The sequence below is a fragment of the Microcaecilia unicolor genome, chromosome 5 (genome assembly GCF_901765095.1).
Source record: "Microcaecilia unicolor chromosome 5, aMicUni1.1, whole genome shotgun sequence".
NCBI lineage: Eukaryota > Metazoa > Chordata > Amphibia > Gymnophiona > Siphonopidae > Microcaecilia > Microcaecilia unicolor.
Genome location: NC_044035.1, coordinates 142,608,301 through 142,634,144, shown reverse-complemented (window position 1 = coordinate 142,634,144; position 25,844 = coordinate 142,608,301). Strand labels below are relative to the sequence as shown.

The 25,844-nt window shown below is 41.9% G+C and overlaps 1 protein-coding gene across 2 annotated transcripts in view; it reads left to right on the top strand.

Annotated features, from left to right (window-relative positions):
* The window catches only part of LOC115470325 (transmembrane protein 150A-like), a 261,116-nt gene that overhangs the window by 17,950 nt on the left and 217,322 nt on the right, over positions 1 to 25,844 (top strand). The window contains exon 2 of one of the 2 annotated variants that reach the window (XM_030203370.1): positions 22,010 to 22,057. The exons of the other annotated variant lie outside the window; for it this stretch is intronic. Coding sequence (XP_030059230.1) covers positions 22,010 to 22,057 — 48 coding nt within the window. The remainder of the gene's footprint in view (positions 1 to 22,009; positions 22,058 to 25,844) is intronic. 2 annotated transcript variants of the gene reach the window in all.

Sequence of the window (25,844 nt, the reverse complement as noted above, 5' to 3'; positions counted from 1 at the left end):
CCTCTAACGCAATCTGTTTTTCAAACTCCCTCTTTGCCTTCCTTATCAGCGCTTTGCATTTGACTTGACATTCCTTATGCTGTTTCTTGTTATTTTCAGTCGGTTCATTCTTCCATTTTCTGAAGGATTTTCTTTTAGCTCTAATAGCTTCCTTCACCTCACTTTTTAACCATGCCGGCTGTTGTTGGGACCAAAAAAGATACATGGGACCACGGAACTTTTAAAGTATAGCTTGATGGAGTTAATGTTTGATATCCTACACTTCTTCCAATGATCAGTGGTTCTTCTTCATAGTCTTCAGGATTTGCAGTGGATTCACTGCTTGGAAGTCCAGCACTCCAGATTAGGGGTATGCCATAATTTCAAGTGAGTTTTTTTGCGTTAAATAACGGATTCAGGATTTCCAGTGGACAATTTATTACTGTTTTTCAACAATTATGATTGAAGAAGGACATTAGAGCACTGTGTACGTTATAGTGTGGAGAATGTGGGATGTTATGAGAACATCAAAGGACTCAAATACAAATCAACTTATGCATCCAGCTTTTCCTACATAAGCACACAACTATGGAACGCATTACCAAAAGCCATGAAAACAACTTATGATCACCTAAACTTCCGAAAATCATTAAAAACAAACCTGTTCAAAAATGCATACCCTACCGACCCAACTTAAATGCCTGTACCCTGCAACACAACAAAACCAAAGCTCGTAATGGACATATAATAACTCTTCCTCTCTATGATTCCTTAATGTGTCTGTACACACGAACCTTATTCTACCTCAACATTACTGTATTTGTTCATACCGGAATTGGCGAACGCCTTTATGGTACTATGTAAGCCACATTGAGCCTGCAAATAGGTGGGAAAATGTAGGATACAAATGTAATAAATAAATAAATAGAGTATTTTACTAATTGTTAGAACATGAGTTTGTAATAAAGTTTGTAATTTTAAATATATGTATGAATGGGTTTGGAATGTTTATTTTGTTTTGAATTTGGTAAAGAAATATTGTATTAGCCAAGTGATGTTGGAATTTTGATATGTTATGGCTAATTATTGAGGATTTAACCCTGAGTTTGGTATTATGCATATTCAATGTGGATATACAGAAAGCCTAACTAGCTGGGTGTGTCCTGAAGACTGGATTGAGAATCCCTGCTTTATAGAATACAAGTATAACTTGGGTATATTATAAGTGTACCTGTTTAGATTCAAGCACTTAAGCCAGCCGTAGAACTGGTGTATAATTCAATACTTGACAAATTTACCACATAATCCCAGCAAGAGTTCCAAGGCGGTTTACAATCTCAAGAAGCCAGTATAATCAATTAGGAAATTACAGTGAGAAATATTAAAAACAAAAAGAAAAAGAACTCAAATCCATTACACTAGTAAATGAACAAAATATTATTTAAGATTTATTAAATAAAAAGTTTTTCAATTTCATGCAGAAAAATACATAATTTGATTCTGCTCTAATACTTATAAAGTATTCCAAATCGATGTGTGCTGCGTTCAACCAGTGCACTGTTTTTCTTTTTCTTCAGTGATAACTAAGTGGAGATTTTGTTTTTAATGAACTCTTCTGGGAATGTAAGATATGACAAATTTTTAGACCCCTGATGCAGGCCAGTAGGGCTGAAACATGAGTCGTGTCGGGTTTCCTTTACTGGTCTTGAAGTTTACTGAAATGAAGAAAGGTTTTTTTGGACACCATCAGGGAGGAGTTTCTCCATTTTGTTCCTCTACTGTTGTTTACTCAGTTCCAATTTCCACATTCTGTCGAAACCAGGACAGCATGTCTGTATCTTTCTTCCACATTTTCTTTGTTTGTGATTGCATTCATCTTTAGGTACTTGGAGATCTTTTCTCTCTCTATTAGGTTTTGCCAAATAATTCCTTGATACTACCATTTCTATTAGCGATTCTATTATTGCATTTTTTTCTTTTGCCACTATATTTGTTCTTGTATCAAGCTTTTGTTGCACATCAAGGGTTTAACCCCATATGACTAAAGGTTAATAGCTTTTCAAACACTGAAAATATTAATACAATTATTATATGATATAAATGTTTTCCCAACATATTGTTGGCGTTTAGCTGAACCTTTAATAAGCAGTTTCCATTTAAAGAGGAATTTCAGGCCAGTTGCTGGTTTGCCTGCTGAGTTGAAATGGTCTGTGATGGTGTGCATTTCTAAAATGTTCCCTTGTAAGGGTAAAGAGGAATGGGATTTGGTATATCATCTTTCTGTGTTTACATTTATTATTTGCTGGACCCTTTTTCTGTCCCTAGGGGGCTTACAATCTTACATTTTGTACCTGGTGCAAGTGTCTTGCCTAAAGTCATAGGAGACCAACGAAACAGTTCATTTCTCAGAGTTTGAGGTAGTCATCCTAGCCCTGCAGGAAATGGTTGTGGGAGCCGAGTGCTCCTTGATGGATTCCACAGGGGTCTGTGATGCAGCCGTAATGTGGATACCATTTCTTTTGATGCTTGCCACATCAAAGTATGTGGAACAGAAAAGTTTGCGTTTATTTTAAGCTTTATTTTTGGCCTGGTAGTTCCTCCTTTCTTTGTGTTTTTTTTTTCAGCTCACTTGGAACCAGTGCAGGGATTCTGGCGCAACGAGCCTTCATGGATTTTCCCCATCTCGCTACCCTTTTAATTTTGTTACTGCAGCAATGGTCCTGAGGCTGGAAGTCATGCACACAAAGAACAGAAAACCCAAACGCTGCTTTAAAATTTTCCCTATAATCCACCAGCATCCAATATAGAAATCTCAGTATTAAAGAAACATTGTTATGGACCTTTTTTCCCTGTCAAAAATCTAGCGGCTTTATTCTGGACAAACTGAAGTTGGGATGCAAGGCAAACAGGATGCTAGGAATTATTAGGAAAGGGATGGTGAATGAAAATACTATAATGCCTCTGTATCGCCCCATGGTGCATTTATTTATTTATTAGGATTTATTTACTGCCTTTTTGAAGGAATTCACTCAAGACAGTATACAGTAAGAATAGATCAAATATGAGCAATAGGCATTTACAGCAGTAACAATATTGCGTTCAGTTTTGGTCGCAGTAACATAGTAGATGACAGAAAAAGACCTGCACGGTCCATCCAGTCTGCCCAACAAGATAAGCTCATATGTGCTACTTTTTAAGTATACCTTACCTTGATTTTTATCTGCCATTTTCAGGGCACAGACCATAGAAGCCTGCCCAGCACTAGCCCCGCCTCCCACCACCGGCTCTGCCACCCAATCTCGGCTAAGCTTCTGAGGATCTATTCCTTCTGAACAGGATTCCTTTATGTTTATCCCACGCATGTTTGAATTCCGTTACCGTTTTCATCACCACCTCCCGTATCTCAATAAAGATATAGCGGAATTAGAAAAGGTTCAAAGAAGAGCAACCAAAATGATAAAGGGGAACTCCTCTCGTATGAGTAAAGGCTAAAGAGATTAGGGCTCTTCAGCTTGGAAAAGAGACGGATGAGGGGAGATATGATTGAGGTCTATAAAATCCTGAGTGGTGTAAAACGAGTAGAAGTAAATTGATTTTTTACTCATTCCAAAAGTATAAGAGTAGGGGACACTCAAGGAAGTTATATGGAAATACTTTTAAAACAAATAGGAGGAAATATTTTTTCACTCAACAAATAGTTAAGGTCTGGAACTCTTTGCCCAGTGGTTAGCGTATCTGGGCTTAAAAGAGGTTTGGCCAAATTCCTGGAGGAAAGGTCCATAATCTGCTATTGAGACAGACATGGGAAGCCAACTGCTTGCTCTGGGATTTTGTAGTATGGCATATTGCCACAATTTGAGTTTCTGCCAGGTACTTGTTGCCTGGCTTGGCCACTGTTTGGAAAACGGGCTAGATGGACCATTGGTCTGACCCAGTATGGCTACTCTTATGTTCTTATGTATGTTTGCCTTGGTTAGTGCTTCACAATCCAATCAGGCATACCCATTCAGTTGGGTTTTTAGGATACCACAACGAATATGCATGAGATAGATTTGTATGCACTACCTCCTATCTCATGCATATTCATTGTGGATATCCTGAAAATATGAATGTCTGTGTTTGCCCCGATGACTCGGTTGAGTAGCACTGGCTCAGGCACCTAATACTCTTTCATTAACCCTGAACCTTTTCTTGGCAGAATGTTGCAAAAGGTTTGTTATTTCTTTCTGCAGCCTACAGCATCAGTTTCAAGCTCTACCATGGTGTGGAGAACAGAGCTGGGTCTAGAGGTCCCAAGCTGAGTTGGTACAGACCAGGGCTTTTTGGGGGGGGGGGGGGGGGGGGGGGACTTGCGGCTACTGAGTACCGGCACCTTTTCCATTGTCTGCTAAAATTGACCCATGGATAGGGTTATCATATGGCTCCAGGAAAAGGAGGACACATTGATCCAGTCCGGGTTTTGCTTCCATTGAAAGCAATGGAAGTGAAACCCAGTCTGGCTCAATCTGTCCTCCTTTTTCTGGAGCCATATGGCAGGGCCGGTCAAACCCGGTAAGCGGGGTAAGCGCCGCAGGGGGGCACCTGCCTTCAAGGGCACCACTGCGGCGCCATACCGCGCCGCCCTTGGTGCTTTAAATCTTTAATTTACCTCCATTCCAGCAGCCGCATCATTTGAAAGCCCTGCCCCGTCTCTAGCCTTCCCTCCCTTTGTGAGTTCGTTCCGCAGTCCCGCCGCCTTCTGACATCATTTCCTCGAGGGCGGGACTGCAGAATGAACTCACGAAGGGAGGGAAGGCTAGAGATGGGGCAAGGCTTTCAAATGACGTGGCTGCTGGAAAGGAGGTAAATTAAAGATTTAAAGCACCAAGGGCGGCGGGGGATGGGACGAAGGAGACTCGCTGGACAGGGGCAGGGTGGGAGGAGAGAAAGGAGATGCTGGGGGGGGGGGGGGGTGGGGGTGCATGGTGCCGGAGGGGGGGCACCAACTTGTAGTCTGCAGGGGGGCGCCAGAGACCCCAGGACCGGCCCTGCCATATGGTAACCCTACCCGAGGACCCCAAGTTTTAATGAAGGCGCTCACACCTATTCTGCCTTGTCATAGATTCTGTGACTGGTTGCAAAGGGCCTGGCTATTGTGGGGTGGGTCCCTCAGTGATCACCCCACCCCTGAAGGGTGGCCTAGCATTTGCGTACTGGCACCTTTTTTGCTAGTAACAACGCACTGGGTAGGACCAGGAATAAAATAGAAGACAAATGAGATTTCACACTGAATCAGTTGAGGACTTGATGGATCACACACAAATGCCTTTTAACTGAGCCAGGTCTGGTCTTTAATGTCTTTCCTCTGAGCATTCTGGATTTTGTACTGTGTTTGCCAACAGAGAGAGGAGGAGGACTCCAAATGTTTAGACATGGAGGGAAAAAGGGATTCAGAGCCCAGGTTTGACTCGATGTCCCTGTCTGCTTGGAACTGGCTGACACTATTGAACACAATACAAAAATGAAAAGGGGTTTTAATAGAGTTTGCAAGAGATCAAAGGTCTTTGGGAAAGAAATCCTCAAGGCGGAGGGGAACCAAGGGTGCCCTTCTCTTTCTCTTTTGAGATCTTGCAGAACTGCGTCTGCCATCGTCCTCAGAGTAAATATGTTGATAGAGAAAGGAAATGTGCTGTGCTGACTGTGTGAGGGCATTTTTCTTTGCAACATGTGATCTCCAGGCCAGCTTCTCTCTGCTACCCGAGAAGCACTGATCTTTTCTTCAGCATTATTAACAGCTTCAAAAGCGAGCATACTTATTTTTTAAAACTCTGATCAGCAGATTGTACCTCCAGAGCACTGAAAGTGTACATAGGAAGGGGCTGAGACTCTTTGCTCTTCCCATGAAGAATGGTGAATTCTCTCTACCCCAAGGCATCTTTTCAGGCAGCGCTTCTAACTATTCCCGAGGCATCAGAGCTGGAGCTGTGGCAAGTACTGTACACAGAGTAATTCACAGATGAGCAGAAATAGATTTTGACTTATAGGGAGCCTATGTACTTTAAGGTTTATTTCCTTAAAAATGAGAGTATGTTCTCTTGTTTTTTTTCTTATGTACATGGCTCTATTCCTCGTGCACATTTATATGCTTGTTCATTATAAATGGAAATAAATACAAAAATAAAAAGAGAGAGATTTTATGAGGTTTCTACATCACCTCAGGAACCAGTAGTAAACAGCTGTGTAGTTGTTCCTCTGCACTCCTCTTCTCATGGTGCTTAAAAATCAGGAGATGGGTTGGTGTGTTTTTGACATTTTTCTCTCTCCATGACGACAGCTTCATTGGTCCTTATCCTGCTGCTGTCCTGCTTCCTTTAGTTACAGTCACAGTGTTATGGAGTAGTAATGAGGAGGGAGGCTGGGCAGAGCAGGCCTGGATACACCCTCACAAGGGATGCAGGACTCAACTTCTTTCTCTCTTGTTTCATTTTCAGTTGCAGTGTTTTTGACAGAGGGAGGGGGGTCTGTTCTTTTAAGGAACTCCTTGACTGGCTGAGCATCTGAGTAGAGTTTTTTTTTTTTGTTAGAAATTAGAGAATATAAGAATAGCCATATTGGGTCAGACCAATGGTCCATCTAACCCAGTACCCTGCTTCCAAAAGTGGCCAATCCAGGTCACAAGTACCTGACAGAAACCCAAATAGTAGCAACATTCCATGCTGCCAATCCTGGGACAAGCCATGGCTTCCCCTATGTCTGTTTCAATAGCAGACTCTGGACTTTTCCTCCAGGAAGTTGTCCAAGCGTTTTTTAAAACCCAGATATGTTAACTGCTGTTATCACATCCTCTTGCAGTGAGTTCCAGAGCTTAACTATTCATTGAGTGAAAAAATGTTTCCTCCTTATTTGTTTTAATTGCATTTCCGTGTAACTTTATTGAGTGTACCCTAGTCTTTGTATGTTTTGAAAGAGTAAAATATTGATTCACTTGTACTTGTTCTACACCACTCAGGATTTTATAGATCTCAATCATATACAGGGCCGGTGCTAGGGTCTCTAGTGGTCCCCTGTAAACTATCAGTTTTGCCCCCCCACCCCCACCCTGTCCAGCATCTCCTGGAGTGGAGGAGTAACCTAGTGGTTAGTGCAGTGGACTTTGATCCTGGGGAACTGAGTTCAATTCCCACTGCAGCTCCTTATAACAGAAAGCCACTTTAACCCTCCATCGCCCCTGGTACAAAATAAGTACCTGAATATATGTAAACCACTTTGAATGTGCATAAGTACATAAGTAATGCCACACTGGGAAAAGACCATCGAGCCCAGCATTCTGTCCATGACAGCAGCCAATCCAGGCCAAGGGCACCTGGCAAGCTTCCCAAACATACAAACATTCTATACATGTTATTCCTGGAATTGTGGATTTGCAGTTGCAAAAACCTCAGAAAGGCAGTATATCAAGTCCCATTTCCCTTTCCCTTTCTCTCTTCTTCCTCACCCTTCTCTCACCCCACCCTCCTTTTTCAGCCCAGTGCCTTAAAAGGAGAAGAAGAAAAGTTTGTTTGTTTTTTTTACCAGACAGCTTTTTCATTTATTTGAAAGCTTCCCATATGTAGATATTTATATCATGAAATAAAATTGAATATCACTAAAACTACTACTACTTATCACTTCTGCTTAAAAATTATTGCAGCTAGTGGAAACAGCGCTAATAAAGGCTGTATTTTGTGTTCCTTTTCTACTCTGTTCCATACAATACAGTAATATATGGCCAAATTTCAGTGAGGATTATCCTGTTTGCTGATGGGTTCATCTTAACTGTTATTGTAATCTGCCTTGGGAAGCCTGGTGTTATATAGATTGGAAGTAAAATTAAACTCTCCTTTCATTGGAGCACATGATATCACATCTTCACCTCATCTCTTTTGTACAAATGGATTATTCTGGTATTTTATACAAATGGATTATTGTGTTTTGAGCATGTTTCAGGGACAAGTGGTTTTCAGAAGTCAAAATAATAAAAAATATTTTCTTTCATGCAGATTTCTCATTTGCTTAAACATAACTAAATGGGCAATATTTTGTACTTGTGATGACTTATACTGTCCTTCTAATGAATAATAATGCACTCAAGCTCAATTAATAATGAAATTCCTAACACAGGCTCACACTCCCTGTGTAAATATACCGTGGAACTCCCACCCAGGCAGCGGCTAATCAAATGTTTCAAATGTTTAGAAAAAAAGCCTCAGAGTCGCCGCCCCGCCAGTCCACCTCAACGGACTATAAGGCAAGAGCTCGGCGTGCCATCATGTAGCTTAAAAAAAAAATCAACTCCACATATATATACTGTCTATCGTCAATACTGTTTGTAATCATCCATCTGCTATCTGCTTTGTGTGTCCACTGTAACTTTTATCAATATACTGTATCTTCTTAGTGAAACCTCTTAAAGCGACCCAAGTTGTATTCTAACCATTGAATGCAAATGTAACAGAGTTTATCAAGGAGAAGTTGCCCCAAACTACTTAGCTCAATATTGTTGCTAAAGTATTCATCATTCAACGGCACCTAACATTATAAAGTGAGAAGTGCCGTTGGATGATGGATACTTTAGTGGCAATATTGAGCTAAGTAGTTTGCGGCAACTTCTTGATAAACTCTGTTACATTTGCATTCAATAGTTAGAATACAACTTGGGTCGCTTTAAGCGGTTTCACTAAGAAGATACAGTACATTGATAAATGTTACAGTGGACACACAAAGCAGACAGCAGGTTACAAACAGTATTGACGATAGACAGTATATATATGTGGAGTTTTTTTTGAAGCTACATGATGGCACGCCGAGCTCTTGCCTTATAGTCCGTTGAGGTGGACTGGCGGGGCAGCGACTCTGAGGCTTTTTTTCTAAACATTTGAAACATTTGATTAGCCGCTGCCTGGGTGGGAGTTCCACGGTATATTTGCACAGGGAGTGTGAGCCTGTGTTAGGAATTTCATGACTTATACTGTGCCAAAGCCTGCACCCCCACCCACACCGCTGTCATCCCCCTCCCACATACTAGAACCCCCTTCCCACACACTACAACCCTCCCAAGAAGACCTACCTTGATCCTTGAAGGCCGCCGCTCTGATGGTGTAGTGGCCTCTGCGGCTGCGGGGGCAGGAAAGAATCCCACTCTTTCCTGTCCTCTGCCGCTCCTGTCTCCTTTTGCTCTTTTTTGCTGCGGGCGGCAGTGCCACCGCCGGGTTTTCAAAATGGCTGCCGAGACTTGTGATTGTGATTGACTTTGTCATTCACTTCAAGCTTTAGGTGAGCAAAACATTAAATGCTGTAAATTAAAGACTAGATCAAAGGTACCAAAGTGGTCAAGGAGAACAAGGATGGTCAGTGGGTGTAAGAATGTGGATGGGTGAAGATGGTTGAAGAAGTAAAGAAGTATAGTTTGCATGGTGTGGTCTGAATCAGAGTTGGAATGGGCACATGGCACTGGGGGAGTTACTGTAAGGAAATAATTTAGAGCTTTTATTTATTTAGTCATTTATTTTGTAATATTTGTTGTACTGCCTTTCAGTGGTCTCCTTTTACAAAGTGGTGCTACTGATTAGCAGCATGCTCAATGGCGAAGAAACCCATTCAGTTCCCCTGGGCTACTTTGCATTCTGCGCACGGCAATCAGTAGCGCCACTTTGTAAAAGGAGCCCAGTGTCAACATCTAGGCAGTGTACTATAAAAATCCAAATAGCAGAATATACAATAGAAACATAAAATGAAGTGAAATAGAAAAGGTTTGGATAGCTTCCTAAGAGAAATGTCCATAAGCCATTATTAAAATGAACTTGGGAAAATCCACTACTTATTTCTGGGATACTGTCAACTAGCGATGGCACTTGTTCTACTATAACTTGGTACATATACCTCACAAAAACTCAGTAGAACTCATACGTATGCAGTCAGCATAGCTTAGCATTATTTTTAATAGGGAAGTCTCATAGGTCGCGGGGGTTTAATTTGAGTCTCGTGTATACCCCTATTTCGCGACAATTGTAAACCAAGGAAGGTGGTAGGGCAAGTCGATGATTACAATTGTCACGAAATAGGGGTATACACGAGACTGCAATTAAACCCCCGCGACCTATGAGACTTCCCTATTAAAAATAATGCTAAGCTATGCTGACTGCATACGTATGAGTTCTACTGAGTTTTTGTGAGGTATATTTGTGGGATAAGCAGCATAAAATGTATTGTACTGTTTTGGGATCTTGCCAGGTACTTGTGATTGGCCACTGTTGGAAACAGGATGCTGGGCTTGATGGACCTTCAGTCTGTCCCAGTATGGCAACACTTATGCACTTATGTAAAAGCAACCAGGACTATTGACCTGAATCCCAAAAGGAATGGAAATGTATCACACAACAATATTATTCCAAAAGACAAAATAACTAATCTAAGATACACAAGGTAAGGACAATCCCTGCTACAAAATATAAAATGTCACAGGCATCTGCATCAATCCAAAAGGTCATAGATTCAAATTCCACATTTGCTCTCTGTAATTTGGGGTGGAGGAGTAGCCTAATGGTAAGTGCAGTGAGCTCCCTGTGACTCTGGGCAAGCCACTTAAACTTCCATTGCCCCAGGTTCAAAATAAGTACCAATTTGACTGTAACCACAGAAAGACAGTATATCAAATCGCTTTTCTCCTTAACTTTTGTCAGGACAAAAACATTAACAGATTGGAGAGGCAGGAAATTCAGAAGTTGAAGTTTGTCTGATTAACTTCTGAAGTTAGCCAGACAAATCTGTAGAATGTCAGCCCCTAGGTTTATGCTGGGACGTTCTACACAAAACATTGTGGAAAAATCTATACCATAATTATGGTTATTAGAGAATTTCCTACCTCCAGGCTTGTCAGGGCAAGTGCTGCTCTATGATTTGCCCAGAGCCTTCAGAGCTAAGATGAGGGCGATGAAGAATATCAACTTTGAAAGCCAAATTCGATCATATTTAAGTAACTCAAGTAGGCTGTTTCCCATGGTTCAGTCATTAATATTGCATTAAATGGGTAATTCTGGATCTGGCACTGGTTATATGGAGTTTGCAAAGTTCTACGAGTCTAACTTGGCCAGGTTGGTGAAAGTGTTTGAGGGGGTTGATGAGCTGATTGGGATGGATGGAGATGCTTCTTAGGGAAGGATGATAGTGAGGTTTTAGAAAAAGTTAAAGAGGGTTTGTGTTGGACGGATCCTTTCATTGGTTACTACTGAGGATATGCTTAAGATCCTGATGGCCATGCAATTAACTACATGCGATTTTGATCCTAGAGCATTTGAATAGTAAGTTTGATAATGTGGTTAGGTTGTAGAAATCTGCATTTGCGAGGTGATAAATGTCTCTTTGCTGGAATGTCTATTTTCATCTTCTTTTTGACCTCGATTATGAAGTGTCCAGCATTAGATATTAGTAAGGTATAGAGTTACTGGCCCATCTCTAATCTATCTTCCTTGGGCAAAATTATTGAGAAGGTCATACCACAGTATTTGCTGGATTCTGTGGCTGAGTTTCACCATTTTTCATAATGCCAAAACATTGTTGGTTGCATTAATGGATGATATATATGGTATACTTGATTATGGCCACCAAAGAGGGGTTTTATTTTATTATAGGTGTCTGCAGCACTCGACACCATGAATCATGGGTGGTTGTTAAAGTACCTTGAAAATTTGGGCGTAGGTGGAAATGTATTCCAGTGGTTTACTTCTTATTCAGAAAGCAAGATGGTAGAGATAGCTGGTGAGTTGTCTACCTCTTGGCCTTATCTCATGGTGCATTTCAGGGGTTGGAACTCACCCCCTATCTATTTAACTTGTACCTTCCTCTTGTTTAGCTATGTGTAATGGGTGGTGGTTTGAATTTTTATGCGTGCTGATGATGTACAAGTGTTAGTCACTCAGAAGCTATGGGGCCATTGATACAGGAAAACATGGAGATGATACAAAACTGTTTCTGAGTGATGCAGTTAAATTTAAATGTGTCTAAAATGGAGTTGTTCCAGATAAGTAGGCCTGTGTTGTGTCTAAGTGATAAATCTGAAATGGTTTGTATGGATTTTTGTCGTGGTTGGGTCCAGGCTTATGTGTAAGGGATAATATAGTGAGGTTGATGCATAGGACATTTTTAGTTTTGCAATTTATTTGCCAGCTTTGGCTGTATCTTTCAGATCAAAACTTAACATTTGTGACAAGGGCATTGATCATACCATGTGTGGATTACTGTAATGCAGTACTGATGGGAATGCCTCAGAAGCATGCAAAATGTAGTGGAAAACTTGAAAAAGGGACTTGGGCAGAGAGATCATGTGGTCCAGCTTGTGACGTTTGTGAGCCCTTGGCCCAGAGGTGACCACGTGAGAATCACCCAACCACCTCTGTGTAGACCGAGTCCCCTCAGAACTAAGGGACTGGACTACAAATGGGGATGAACTGAGGCAGCTTTATTAGTAGCAAAAAAACCACAAGGCTAAAAGGGTAGCCAAGCAGCACAGAAAGAAAAACAGGCAGCCTAGCTACATAGTCTAACCTAGCTGAAGCAAGGCAACATAACGCATAAAATAAGGTAAAGTACAGCAGCCTAGCTGTATAGGGAAAACAAACATAAGCAGCCTAGCTGTGCATCTCAATACTAGCAGAAAGGGAAGTGGGACTTGATATACCGCCTTTCTGAGGTTTTTGCAGCTACATTCAAAGCGGTTTACATATATTCAGGTACTTATTTTGTACCAGGGGCAATGGAGGGTTAAGTGACTTGTCCAGAGTCACAAGGAGCTGCAGTGGGAATTGAACTCAGTTCCCCAGGATCAAAGTCCACTCCACTAACCACTAGGCTACTTCTCTGCATAAGGTATACAGTAAAGGTAAAGTAGAACAGGCTAGCTGTATAGGGAAATCAAACATAAGCAGCCTAGCTGCACATTTAAATACTAAGAGCAATGCAAACATATGGCATACAATGGAACACAATAGACTAGGCAAAGGGCCTACTCTAGCTGGACAGAGACATACAGACAATGCTTAGCTGACATAGGTAGCACCACTGGTGGTTAAGAAAAGGGTTCATTCTGTCAGTAAACTTAGTAAAGCTGCAGAACAACCGCGGCAAGCTCCCTCAAAACCAGAGTGGAGCAGAAGCAAAACAAAGGAAAAAGAAAAAGTATCTTAAAGGACCTGCACCACAGGTAGAGGCAAGAGCGGGTCACTCCACTCACAGAAGACTAGGGATGTCATCTAAGACAAGCAAACAGTCACTGAGGTACCTGAGCCAAATGCTTCCAAGGCAGACAAAATAAAGTAACAAAGCCTGAGCTGTCACTCCCAAGGCAAGCAAGGTGAAGAAGCCAAACCTGAGCCAATGCTCCCAAGGCATAAGACTAAACAGCCCAGCACAGCAAGCAAAGGTGGAAGCTGTAGGCAAAGCTTTACCTCACAAGACTATAAGGCTTGGAAGCAGACTTCTACTGGAACATAGCATAAAGAGAAAAGCTGTAGGCAAAGCTTCAGAAGTTGGAACTAGCAGAGCCTAGGCAAGCCATATTATCATCACAACACCTGGCAGTTAATTCTGGAAACTGCTTTACTATACTGTCCTGTGCTCTTTTCTTTGTCCTGGTTCTGGTGTAAGGAACTCCACCAAACCAGGCGACAACTGATCCATGGTATTATTTCAGTTGTAAGTAAAGCATTATAATGAGATTTGGGGGTGGGAGTAGGTATTATATTTATAAAAGTAAAAACTGAACTAGCATCTGACTTTGTTGGGGGGGTCTTTTACTAAAGATTAGTTTGAGTTATCTGCAGCAGGGTCCATCTTATTCCTATGGGCCCTGCTGCAGATAACTCGAGTTAATCTTTAGTAAACGACCCCCCCTATATTAGCTGCCTGTATACATCGTCTGTAGAATAGCTCAGTTTTATTTGTTCCTTTTTTTCTAATCTACTTTCAATAAAAATAATTTACCAAAAAAAAAAATCCTTATCCAATATAAGGTCCTGCTGCTGATAAGTCTTTGCAGTCTTATGCCTTCTTATATGAACATCTAGATTAGGCCATTATGTACCAGAGGGATCTCTGCATTCACAGAGAATAGGATTGTTGCAGATACCAGGTATGCAGTTCATGCTTGGCACCAGGAAAAATTTTTTCTTCAGGCCTCTTTATAGTGAACTGGTCTTCCTGCTGAGTTTTTCAGTGACCAGGATTTGAGTAGATTTAAGAAGGGCCTGAAAACTGCTCTTTTTGAATGTGCTGTTTATGTGTGTCGGGATGGGGGTTGTAAGATAGAGGTGGGATTTACTGAATGGTGATTTTAGTCGTGATTTTTAGTTTAGTATTAAATTGTTTTAATGTGGAAATTAATTTATGTACACCAAATAAAGCAGATGTGGTCACGTAGTCTATAAATGTAAATAAATAATGAATGAATAAACAGAAATATGTTTTCAACATAAATTTGAAAAGCTCTTGCAGCTTGTTCTACACATTTATTGTGAGCCATAATTTGAATTTTAAAAAATGCAACAAAGAGGAGCTGAGTAGTTGTTTTTCATTGTTATTAAACAACTAGTAAGAAAGGCACGTTTCTGAGGCCAATGAAATGGGCGCTAGCAAGGCGCTTTCGTTCCCATCCCCCTCCCCTTGTTGCTGGACTTACTCTCCGTGCTTCAGGGTGGTCGTGGGCAACCTGCCCCACGACGTAGAGAGTGGCTGGCTGGCTCCCTCGCTGCCTGTGACCTACAGCCTGCCTGGCTTACTCCCTCCGTTTGTCCTCGCATAGTAGATGGATGTATGCCCCGCCCTCACGTCAAATGTGATGACGAGGGCGGAGCGATACGATTGGTGAAGTGTCATAGTTCCGCCCTCGACATCATCACGTTTGACGCGAGAGCGGGGCAAACAGTAATGGGGCTAATTTCCAATCTCTGGCACCTCACAAACCAGAAGTTGCAGCTTCATTAGAACGTTGAGGTAGCAAATTATGTGCGGAAGGGGCGTGGCTGTGGGTGGGTCTATCAGTGAGAGTGAGTGGTGCATGAGTGACAGTGAGTGGTGAGTGGTGACAGCCTAAGTGCAGGGCTCCAGGGTTTCCCTGCCACAGAGTGAGCTTCAGAATGTTTGAGGTGAGAATTATTAATATAGATATGAACAAATGAGATTTTGAAGTTTTCTAAATTCAAGGGTTTATATTCCACTGGACTTATCTGGGTAGGAACAGCTCCATTATCTGAGTTATACTGCTGAATATCATATCATATACTGGTGGAACTGGGGGTTACTCAGTTACCATCAATATTCAGTCCTCTAATCAGGTAACTGCAGATAAGTAGAGCCAGTCGACTAATACCTGCATATTCAGTGCCGGCCGGTGTTGAAATACCAAAACTGCTGACTGCAATGGGCTGAATATTATCCCCTTAGACTGTAAACTGTCTAGGTAGACTTGTAGTTTGATTGGTGGTTTAGTAAATCTTTGTAAAATAAATATATAAAATAAAAATATAAATTAAAGGATTTAAAAGAAAACAGATATAGTGGGCCCAATGCTTACTGAAATCTGGAGGAGTGACAACCTGCTGGTGAAATTTGGTGGCTTCCTTCCAAATTTATGCCTTGGACCCCAACATATTTAACACGGGCCTAGTTATATCCAAGACCTCAAACCAAAAGGTTTCCTCCTAGCATATAGCTATATAACACCCTTTCTGGAGGGCAGAAGGACAGTCTGTAAGATTATGGGATGACTCAAGGTCATGGGAACAGGCTGGCTGAGACCTGCTTTAGTCTCAGTTCTGTTAGGGATAACTAGCTCTTTTGTTATGGAAACCAGAACTATTGTAATATTAAAAGTATTTATTTGAGTTTAGCTCATATCTTTTCAGTAGTAGCTCAAGACAAACTGCATTCAAATACAGTAAATGCTTCCCATGTCCATGTGGAGTTACAATCTAATTTTGCACTGGAGCAATGGAGGATTTAAGGCCCTGTTTACTAAGCTGTGCTATAGGCGCGCAAACGTTTTAGCACACACTAATGCTAGAGACACCCATAGGGATATAATGGGTGTCTCTATTGTTAGCATACGCTAATTTTTAGTGTGCACCAAAATGTTAGCGCGCCTACAGTGCGGCTTAGTAAACAGGGCCCTAAGTGACTTGCCAAAGGTCACAAGAAACATTGGTGGGATTTGAACCCTGGCTTGCCTAGATTCTAGCCCATTGCTCTAACCACCAAGTTGCTCTTCTACTATAAAACCATGGCTGGCATACTAGGTCTTTGGTGACCTGAAATCAACTGGTACCCGATCATAATGAACCAGGAATTCAGTTTAAATATTTTCAGCCCATGTTTCAAAGTTTCCAAGAATCTCCCAGAACTGAAAAGGAAAGAACTGAGAAGAAAACTACCCAAGCCTGACTGATTTTCATAGGCTCTGGAAGCAGGAAACTAACAACCTGTTGCTCTCTCCCTCTCTCATTGCAGACCTGCCAAGGCTCCCACATTCAACAGGAGATTCCCACTTTCGCAGGTCTTCTCCTGCACTTCCACTGGGGAGCCAAGAACTTCTGCTCAGCAGCCTTCCCCTGCATCGGCTGCAGGAGATGCATTAATAAGACATCATCTCCAGCTGCCATGGAACCAGCCTTGCAATAGGAGCTGCAAAATCTCACAGCTCTTATCACAAGACTGGTCCCAGGGCAGCAGGAGATGACATTTTATTAATCTGTCTCATGCTGCCTGTGTGTGTGTGTAGGGGGGGGAGGAGGCTTGTTGCCATGGCTGCAGAATTTAGGTGTGTTAGGGGGTTAAGACAGGAGGAGCAGTGTTTAGGTTTAGGGCTGGGACCAAGTGAATTTGCACATGGCTGGGGGTGTGTCCTAAAATCTCCCTCAAAATTTGGGCCCCCTTGGCAGCTCTGTCATTGCCTGAGGAAATGCTGTGCCGGGGGTTAAATGAAGCCTTGCGATAAGCTATTTAATTAGAGAAGAGCTACACATGCTAAGCAAGATACAGTATCCAGCTGTAGGACAAAACACACAGGAGTTAGTCATATTAGTCAGAAATGCCGCAAGACTATTTTTTTTTTCAATCATATGCTTATTCTAGTGTACATTAGCAGCGATATCAGTAAGCAGCATCTGGCATTGTTCCCTACCACCAAGCTACTAGAGATTAACAGACAGGAAATCAGATAATGTGGAAAATATTCCTATTTATGAGGTTTTACTGATGATAAAAACAATTCACTATCTCTCCCACAGAAAGGCATCCCTATATGCTCATGAAATTAGATGAAAAATGCCTTTTTAATGTTATATTGCAGCTAGATTCTGTGTATAGAAATCAGCATTATCCATATAGGAAGTGCATGAGAGCTTTTAAGTGTAAAAAAAAGAAAAAAGTAGGGATAAACTACTACTACTACTACTTAACATTTCTAGAGCGCTACTAGGGTTACGCAGCGCTGTACAATTTAACAAAGAGAGACAGTCCCTGCTCAAAGAGCTTACAATCTAATAGACAAGTGAACGGTCGGTTCGATAGGGGCAGTCAAATTGGGGCAGTCTGGATTCACTGAACGGTAAGGGTTAGGTGCCGAACGCAGCATTGAAGAGGTGGGCTTTAAGCAAAGACTTGAAGACGGGCAGGGAGGGGGCTTGGCGTAATGTGTTTTCAAACAGTAGTTTTATTAAAAAACAGATTCTGAGTCTCTTTTTAGAATCTGTTTTTTTTTATAAACCTACTGTTTGGAAACACATTTGGTCTATCCCTACTTCTTTTTTTTTTTTTTTACACTTTTTTCTACTTCTGCTTTTTCTGTGTGAGAGCTTTTAAGACCTCACATATCCATTCTACAGATGAGATATTCTTTACATATAGTTTATTCGTAGAGCCAGGGAAAGGGTAGAACACAGGTTTTTTTTTAAGGGTGGGCTGAGGGAGGAAAGTGTCTGTGTGCATTGCTAGGTGAAAGGCACAGAGCACAAGGAGGAGAATGAGTTTGTGTGTATACATCTTGTAGTGTGATATACAGAACATGTTTAATAGTGGTACAGTTGCATCCCCTCTACAGTGAGATTGATGGTGACCCCAGGGCAGATACAAACATTATTTTTAGTGTGTGTGGCTATAAAATTAAAGTCCCTTCTGAAATCCTCTCCCAAAGCATACAGAACAAGTATAAGGGTCCCCTCACATCCAGCTGTATAATCTGCACAAGCACACAAAACACACAGAAGAGAGGGAGGCTGGAATAAAAGTCTCTCCCACGTGCACAACAATATATAATAACAGAGTTATAAAAACAACAAATTAAAAAAAATAAAGCATCCAGTCCATAAAACAAAGTGAAGTGATAACAAAAGATATGAAACGTGTTCAAAGTATTTACAGTCCTTGACATCCATTGAGGTGTTCTCTCTCCTCTATTCTTCTGCATCTCTTGGCTGCACTCCTTCCCTGGTGGATTGGGTTTGAACCTTCTTTGCTGCTTTATAAGCACCTTTTCACTTTCAGGACTTTTAGCAGCCCCAGTCGTTACTCTTAAGTGTGGTCAGCTTTTAGGGCATGGGATATGCTTTGTATCCAGTCATTCAGTCTTCTCTCACATTCCTCACTGGCTACCATCTTTCAAAACTCAGAAAAGTCCCCTCTCTCCTCTGTAGGACTTAATGCTATTTACTCCTCCTCATCTTCTCTCCTGTTGTCTGAACTAGGGATACAACTAGGCCTTGGGTCCCACCAACTGTCACATAGGCTGTCAGCATGTACTTACACTGTTTCTGGGTTCCAGACTTGGAAGTGGAGCTGGTTATAGCTTCTGTTTCTTTACTTCTCCTTGAGAGGATGTGATCTCCTCAATGAGCCCTCCTTTTTTGTCCTTAAGGCACCTTGTGTTTGGGATTCAGCTGAATTTCAGACTTTCTACACTCTGTGTATGAGAGCAGGCCCTACTCTTGGTCTTTTCCTTCTCTCAGCTCCTCCTTAGCCACTTGGGTAGAAGATGTGAAGGACACATCGCATGTCAAAACACATGCAGATTGTGAAAAATTGCAGGAAGACCTTAGGAAACTGAAGACTGGGCATCCAAATGGCAGATGAAATTTAATGTGGACAAATGCAAAGTGGTGCACTTAGAATAATTCGATCTGTTCTGGAGCAGAGAAGAAGCATGGAACATAGGAGGACAGGCGCGTGCGTCACCCCCCCCCCCCCCCCGGCGGCGTGCACCCGACAGGAGGGTTCCTTCGTGGGGGTGTCCTTTCGCCGGGGGGGGGGGGGTCCGCGCTGCATCGGGGGGGGGGGGGCACTGCACCCGGGCGGCGGGGTGAATCGGCGATCCGCCCCGGGTACCAGCCCCCCTGGGAACGCCACTGGTTCTAGGTGTCAGACCAATGGTCCATCTAGCCCAGTATCCTGTTTTCAAACAGTGGCCAGGCCAGGTCACAAGTACCTGGCAGAAACCCAATTAGCAGCAACATTCCATGCTACCAATCCCTGGGAAAGCATTGGCTTCCCTCATGTCCATCTTAATAACAGTTGCTTCCCCATGTCTGTCTCAATAGCAGACTGTGGACTTTTCTTCCAGGAGCTTGTCCAAACCTTTTTAAAACCCAGATACGCTAACCACTGTTACCACATCCTCCTATTGACTTGGCATAGCTGTTGACATCTAACTTTAGGTGCGCCAATGCTGACTTAAGCTAGTATTCTATAATGGAATCTTGGCACTGGCATGAAGAAGCCATTGTAGAATTGGTGCTAAGCGTATGGCATTGGGGTGCCTAAATCTTGGCATTGATTTTAGAATTGCCATCTAAGGTCCTGTTGGGCCCATAGCAGGAAACCCAACACACTACAGTTTTCCTCTCTGCTGGACCTAGAGTCTGGTTTTATTACTTCCCTCCAGTTCTTGAAAATCTACTGCTATTGGGCTACTTCTCGAATAGACCACCCCTTCGTTAGTGTGACTGGCACTCATCTGGAGCAGAACCCAGAATGTTCCTCTTGCCACTGCTACTGCAGAGGAAGGTACATTGTGACGTCCTGTTGGCACAGAAGTGGTAGTATTGCAAAGTCAAGGGAGGAGTAGGTACCAGAAATATGTAGTCCCAATTTGGAGATACAAGCAAGTTAATATTTAAAAGCACTTATGCAGTTGGTGGCGATGCATAAGTAAGATTTGCGTTGCAAACCATACGAGGAGAGACTTGCTGACCTGAACATGTATACCTTGGAGGAAAGGAGAAACAGGGGTGATATGATACAGACGTTCAAATATTTGAAAGGTATTAATCCGCAAACAAACCTTTTCCGGAGACGAGAAGGTGGTAGGACTAGAGGACTTGAATTGAGGTTGAAGGGGCAGACTCAGGACTAATGTCAGCAAGTATTTTTTCATGGCGAGGGTGGTGGATATGTGGAATGCCCTCCCGCGGGAGGTGGTGGAGATGTAAACGGTAATGGAATTCAAACATGTGTGGGATAAACACAAAGGAATCCTTTTTAGAAGGAATGGTTCCGTGGAATCTTAGCGGAGATTGGGTGGCGACGCCGGTAATTGGAAACAAAACGGGAGCTGGGCAGACTTCTACAGTCTATGTCCTGATCATGACTGAGTGGATAGAGATGGGCTGGAGTGTAAATTTAAGGGGCTTCGATGTTAGCTTCAGAACTTAGTACAAGAACAGTACTGGGCAGACTTCTATGGTCTGTGCCCTGAGAAAGGCAAGGACAAATCAAACTCGGGTATACATATAAAGTATCACATACCATGTAAAATGAGTTTATCTTGTTGGGCAGACTGGATGGACCATACAGGTCTTTATCTGCCATCATTTACTATGTTACTATAAGATTTTTTTTGACTTGTGGCACTAATATGGATAATAACTTTGGCCATTTTAATCAGTGAGGGGCCCTTTTACTAAGCTGCACAGGTGCATATGTGCATCCCGCGCACATCAGTTTTGAACTACCACCCAGCTACCATGTGGCCTGGGTGGTAATTTCATTTTCAACGTGTGTCCACTAGGTACACCAGAAAATATATTTTATTTTCTGGCGTGTGGTGCTAACTGGGCAGTAATCTGTATTCTATGCGGGTAGACCATTACCACCCAATTAATGTGTGAGACCATACCACTAGGTCAATGGTTGGCAGTAAGGTCTCAGGCCCAAAATGGATGTGCGCCAAATTTTTATTTTGCCGCACATCCATTTTCAACCAAAAAAAGGCCTTTTTTGCAGGTGCGTTGAAAAATGAAACTGCATGCATCTAATACACGCGTCTACACCAGCGCAGGCCACTTTTCTGCGTACCTTAGTGAAAGGACCCCTTAACTGGCAGTTTATCCCTTTTACAATGGGGCATGGTGTGGGGCAGGCTAGGGGTGGCATTTAAAATGATCCATTCATGACCAGATTCTATACAAGGGGCCTAGAAAATCCACACAGAAAACATTTCTGCCTAAGCGTATTCTATATGTGGCACCTAAATTTAGGTGTGGTATATAGAATACGCTTAATTGATATCCTAGCACATAAAATTGCATGCCTCCATTTATACCAATAAAAATGTGGCCTAAATCTCAGCACTTAGATTTATGCGCATACATTTTGAAACGCCCATGAAATGCCCATTTCCCCACCTATAACCATGCCCCTTTTTACCTGCACACATTAAAATTTAGATGCAGTCTGTTACAGAATACGCTTACTGAGTTGTGCGCGTAATTCTAATTATTGCCAATTAGTGCTTATTATTGCCTGTTAAGTGCTGTTAACATTGATTGGCTTGTTAAGCCAATTAAGTTACCTGCATTCTTACAGAATATGCTTGAATTTCAGCATGGATCTGTAAGTGTGCTATATAGAATCCAGGGATCAGTGGCCAAATTCAGCTGAGGAAGGAAGGGGAGCAGGCAGTCTGCTATCAGAAGGGGTAAACTCATTTCTTAAGCAAAGGCTAATTGTTTTTTTTTTCCCCTTTGGTCTGCAGGTATGCCATGGCTCTCTCCAACAACCACATCTGCTCTGTAACAAACTGGTAAGGATTCAAAGCTCTGACTCTATTCATACAGGAGAGAGAATGGATTTATAGTTTACTAAAGTTCTGTCCTAAACATGACAATTTTCTTTCTGTTCTATTCAATGAGGGCCAGCTCTCCCATTGAATAACTGTATGTTTTGCCCTTAGGCCCTGCTTTTCAACCTCTACTGGCCGAAAACAAAAGTAGCTGGTGCACCAACAGTATAGAAAAATATATAAATGTGCACTAAAAAGAAGAAAAAAACAAATAAGCTCTGTGTTTTTAAATTAAAAATCCTTTATTCATGCATCAGACTTTCCTTATACTTACATCAAATGACTCGACATGTTTCACCATCAGGCTGCATCAGGGGTTGATATAATATACATCTGTTATAACGAACATATAAAAACATATTAAAATTACAACCATAAATTTGGTATAAGAGCAGAATAACAATAATGAATAATAGAACAATCTCCCATGATAAAACCCTTACCAATGATGCATGGTATATCAAATTTTCTTCCCAAATGTAAACCACATTGGTTCAAAATCACAGAGTGATATAATTTTTTAGATACTATTTTCACTATCCTGACATATGCAACAAACAAATCAAGTGCCAAATATACTTGAGGAGGGTGATGCTATATAATTTCTCTCTCTCTCTTTCTCTCTCTCTCTCTCTCTATAACAATTAGAATAAAATTTATGCAGTGCACTTTTTCTAGTGAAAAATGTGCCATTACTCAAATGCTAGGCCACCCTTCAGGGGTGGGGGTAATCACTGAGGGACCCTCCCCATAATAGCCAGGCCCCCTGCAACCAGTCACAGAACCTATGACAAGGCAGAATTGGTGTGTAGAGCCTGAGCTCTTTCATTAAACCTTGGGGACCATGGGTCAATTTTAGCAGCCAATGGAAAAGGTGCCGGTACTCAGTACCCCCTCAAAAAAAGCCCTGAATCATATATAAAATTTATGTTTAAAAAGTAAAATCATATATAAATAACAGCTAAAATACCATACTACTATATTGATCCATCGCATTGCATGTCTTTCTCTTTTGTATTGATTTTCAAACTTGACAGACATCCTGCTTGAAAAGGGGTGTAGTTATAGGAGGGGAAATAGTCATTTTATGGGTGTTTCAAAAATTACGCATTTGGGCCTCTGCGCATAAATATATGTGCCGGGATTCTTTAATGATCTTTCTCTTCGCATGATGTGTTTGAAGTATGAAAGTCAAAAGTCTTGGTGTTTTGAGTTTCCATAGAAAGCTTAGATCTTTGATGCTAATTGATTTCTGTGACAATGGCAACAACAGTGGCATTACCTGCACGGAAGAAAAGCCTGGCAAACTACTGCCATATCTTGCCATCAAAATTCAGTAGATAATACTAAGTTAGTCCAATAACAAGACTAACCTTCATTTCAGTGTATTTGCTGAAATAGATAAAACGTTCAACAAAAAATTCTTGTATTCTTCCCTATTCCCTTTCTCTTCTCTGGCTCTTTTCCCCTGACATCCTTCCTTTCCCCTTCCCCTTCCAGCTGTGCTTTTGTTCTCACCTCATTTCCCTCACCTGCTGTGCTCACTACCAGCATCCTTACTGTAGTGCCTTCTGTTTATATATGGATCCTCAGAAGCTTAGCCGATATTGGGTGGCAGAGCCGGTGGGGGGAGGCGGGGCTAGTGCTGGGCAAGACTTCTACAGTCTGTGCCCTGAAAATGGCAGATACAAATCAAGGTAAGGTATACACAAAAAGTAGCACATATGAGTTTATCTTGTTGGGCAGACTGGATGGACCGTGTAGGTCTTTTTCTGCCATCATCTACTATGTTACTATGTTTGTAGAGTGATTTAAACAGATGGTATTGTGACGAGGGTGGGGTATGTGTGTTTCTTATATGATTTAGTAGCATTGTTTTGGAGGAAGTCCTTGAAAGAGGGCCAGGTGTTTCTATTCTTAAATTTGTGCAAAAGACACCTGCAGCATTACTGGATGACAGCAGTGAGAAGTTGAGCATTCAGAGCTGCTTTTTTTTTTTCTTTTTAATAGCACATAGACACCTCAAGAGAAAATCCAGGGCACATTCAAATAAAACATCTCAGGTCTGGCAATACTATCAAAACAAGCTGGGAAGTGATTAGGTTTCCCATTAAAAAGGAGGTTGTTACACACCGAGTCCAGAAGGACCCTTACCATGAACCTAATCTGGTCTTTTAATATGCATCCCTCCCCCCTTACTTATCCCATATACATCAGAAGAATTTAATTTGTCCTGGAGATAAGGACAACTGGGGACATCCAGTGAGCAGCTCTTGTTGAACTTGGTGGTACCTTCTCCGACTTGCTGCAGTTGAGTTTCTTGTGCAACTTTCACCTCACACTGCAAGTGCTGAAATCCATTCCCAGCCTATTCATAATTATTTCTTGGATTTCCCCTTTCATCCCTCTCCTGGCCCCTTCCCTCCCTTCAGTTCATGTGGTGGCTGCTACAGTATTTCACCTGCAATGTTTGGCAAGAATCACAATGACTGTTCTGGTAGACAGTAACAATTAACTACTTAAAATGTAACAGTTGTTTATAAGAGATGTTGGCAGACACAGTACTTTGACTGTGTGAAGTAATCTTTAGGAATGTTGTTTTTTTTTTCCCTCAAAAAGAATGGCTTCTTCCCTTCCTCCCACTCCTGCTTTTTAATAGCTAAAAAAATCATCCTCTCAAACAGATTTGCTATCCTCTTGTATAATATCTAACGTGTGAAGTTAGTCACAGGAACTGTCCCATCCTGTGGCCTCTCTGCTGACTCATTCCAGTCATTCTTGTGAAACCCAGTGACCTCTTGTTCTGAGACCAGCACCTTGTTTGCACTTTAACTCATATGCAGAGTATAAACGACATAAAAACCCTTGTCTTGCTACTGGCATGAGTGAACGTCTGCAAAACACAGTCACGATGTTCTGCTTGTTCCTGTTCAGCTGGAGGCATTGGTATAGAGCAGCCCTGGTTGCTACTGCTGATGCTCAGTGCCTTCTCAGCCACAGCTTAAAAGAAAACCATATTCTTCGTACTGGGCAGTTTTTATAAAGGAAAAACTCAGCTGGTGGTAATACACTTAAATAACATTTTACTAAAGGGCCCTTTCACTTAGCCGTGCAGGAGCCTACGTGTGCCCAACGTGTGTCAATTTTGAGTTACCACCTGGCTACCACTTGGCCCTTGCAATAATTTCATTTTTGATGCGCGTCTGCTACGCCCGCCGGAAAAGAATTTTAGTTTTTTGGCACTCGGCAGAAACTGGGAGGTAGTTGTCATTTCTATGCGTGTAGACGATTACCGCGCGGTTAACATGTGAGACCTTACCGCTAAGTCAATGGCTGGTGGTAAGGTCTCAGACCCAAAATGGATGTGTGCCAATGGTTTATTTTGCCAGACGTCCATTTTCTGCAAAAATTTAAAAAAGGCCTTTTTTACAGGCTTGCTGAAAAATGGATCTGCGTGCACCCAAAACATGCGCCTACACTAACGCAGCCCATTTTTCGGCGCACCTTAGAAAAAAGGGCTCCCAAATCATTACTGTTGAACTTATTGAAGTTATTCCCCTACAATTTGCCTGAACCCGACTGAGCAGCCATGTGTGAGACTGTCACAAATGATCTCATATGAAGTAGGATCATATTAGTTGAATTAACATATATAATGTGATATCTTAATCAATATAAAGCAGTGGTTCTTTACCTTTTTTTCTGTCCTGACGTACCTGACAGATGATGTTCACCCCGTGTGATACTG